Consider the following 1,653-nt stretch of genomic DNA (forward strand, 5'->3'; position numbering starts at 1 on the left):
TGGAGTCATAACTGAAGTGTACTATTAGCAACATCACAATTAATCAAAAGTATATATTGTAGGAAAAGATTTGTTATTTGCTGTTAACCAAAAAAAAAATCTAAACAAAAATAAGGCTACCACACTACTGTGATAACTACCCAACATACCAAGATTTACAGGGGAGAAAAAAAACCCTACAAAAATTTGAATAATGTGTGAATGTGTTTTCATCTTTAACTACTCACATTTGTTAATAACCACTTCTTGTTACGGTTACACTCACAGTTATCACATTCTACTTAGTATGATGCTGGCTTATTAATATTTGTGAAAATAAAATATTTGTCTTATGAACGAAACTGTTTAGGTTGACTTGATAGAAAGGGCAAATTGTATTAAAAGGATTAAACCAAATGATATCTGTGTAACAGCATGCCTATTTAAACACAAAATATCCCTAATAACCAGCAATAATTAATACAATGATAATAGAAGCATTAGGAGCATTATTAACTCACCTCAGAACATGCTAAGTGTTTGACATTTTTAAACCAGTCAACATGTGCACGGCAGTGATCAAAAGCATGAATCAATTCATGAGTGACCACCCGGTTCATATGAGATTGATGGCGAATGTTGTTCTGACACAGAACAATCTGTAGAAGAAAAAACAAACAGTCTTTTCATCAAGTTTCAACATCTCCCTTATTTCTCAGAGGCCTAGCACACACCTACCTATTTCAACATCAACAGCTTCTGCACTGTAACAGTACCAATACCATGGAACATCTTTCATTTATCTTGTTTTCATTACTTTAACTCAGATATCAGCATTAGTAGATTTAATCTTATTCAAAAACACTAAAAAAAATTGTAGTCCTTTGAAAGGGGACAACACCCAGTGCCTACCTGGGATGTGGCAGAATCAAAACCTCCACTGACACAACCATCACAGTTTTCACAAGAAAAGTGCCGATCATTGAAGACGGTGCTGAAAGGGACAAACAAACAAAGTTATAGGGAAGAACTTGAAAAAGATCAGTAACTCCATATAATAGTGATGTTACTACACAGAACAAGATTAATTAGTTTACATACCAACCAGACTGCTTCATAGCATCAAGAAGAAGTTGAGCATATGGATCTAGAAAAACATTGCTGCAATCAATTTCTCTAGAGAAAAGTTTTGAAACTCATCTATAATTAAGATATAAAAAGTCAAGGAAAAAAAAAGAAAAAGGCAAAGCACTACACATGCAAATTCATACTTTGCAACATTTAAACTAAATGCAATGCAACTGGTATCTGTTACAGCACAGACTATGTAAAGTGATACAGAACCACGATATACAGAAAGCTATTCAGGAATCAAGTCACTTCTAACATTGTTTTAACAGCAACAGAGATAAACAGAGGAGCCCATAGTGACCATTTTTTTCCAATAACGTTTACAGCCAAAACTACATAGTGAAAAGGGGACAAATGAACCAGAAACTGACAAATCCTCTAAAATTTTCAAGAGAAAAAATTAGAGAAGGACCTTCTGGTAGGAAAAAAAAAGCACACTGCCACTTTTGAATTTGTGTGGCTTTTTTGTCTTAACCCAAACCGGCGTGTTCACCGAGCAGCAGCCCCATCCCGCCGACTGCTCGGGCGCCGTCCAGCCGCCCC

General features: G+C 35.5%; 1 protein-coding gene across 1 annotated transcript; it reads right to left on the reverse strand.

Annotated features, from left to right (window-relative positions):
• Positions 1–500: 500 nt before the first annotated feature.
• On the reverse strand, positions 501–1,619 carry LOC104530918 (mitochondrial inner membrane protease ATP23 homolog; the record flags this gene model as incomplete). Its single annotated transcript, XM_029086913.1, has 4 exons — positions 1,592–1,619; positions 1,081–1,174; positions 892–973; positions 501–638 (listed from the first exon to the last, which is right to left on the reverse strand). Coding segments are annotated over exons 1-4 (342 nt in total), but the record flags the coding sequence as incomplete, so codon positions are not given.
• Between the last annotated feature and the right edge of the window lie 34 nt (positions 1,620–1,653).

Source organism: Antrostomus carolinensis, unplaced genomic scaffold (genome assembly GCF_000700745.2).
Source record: "Antrostomus carolinensis isolate BGI_N321 unplaced genomic scaffold, ASM70074v2 scaffold54239, whole genome shotgun sequence".
Lineage (NCBI taxonomy): Eukaryota > Metazoa > Chordata > Aves > Caprimulgiformes > Caprimulgidae > Antrostomus > Antrostomus carolinensis.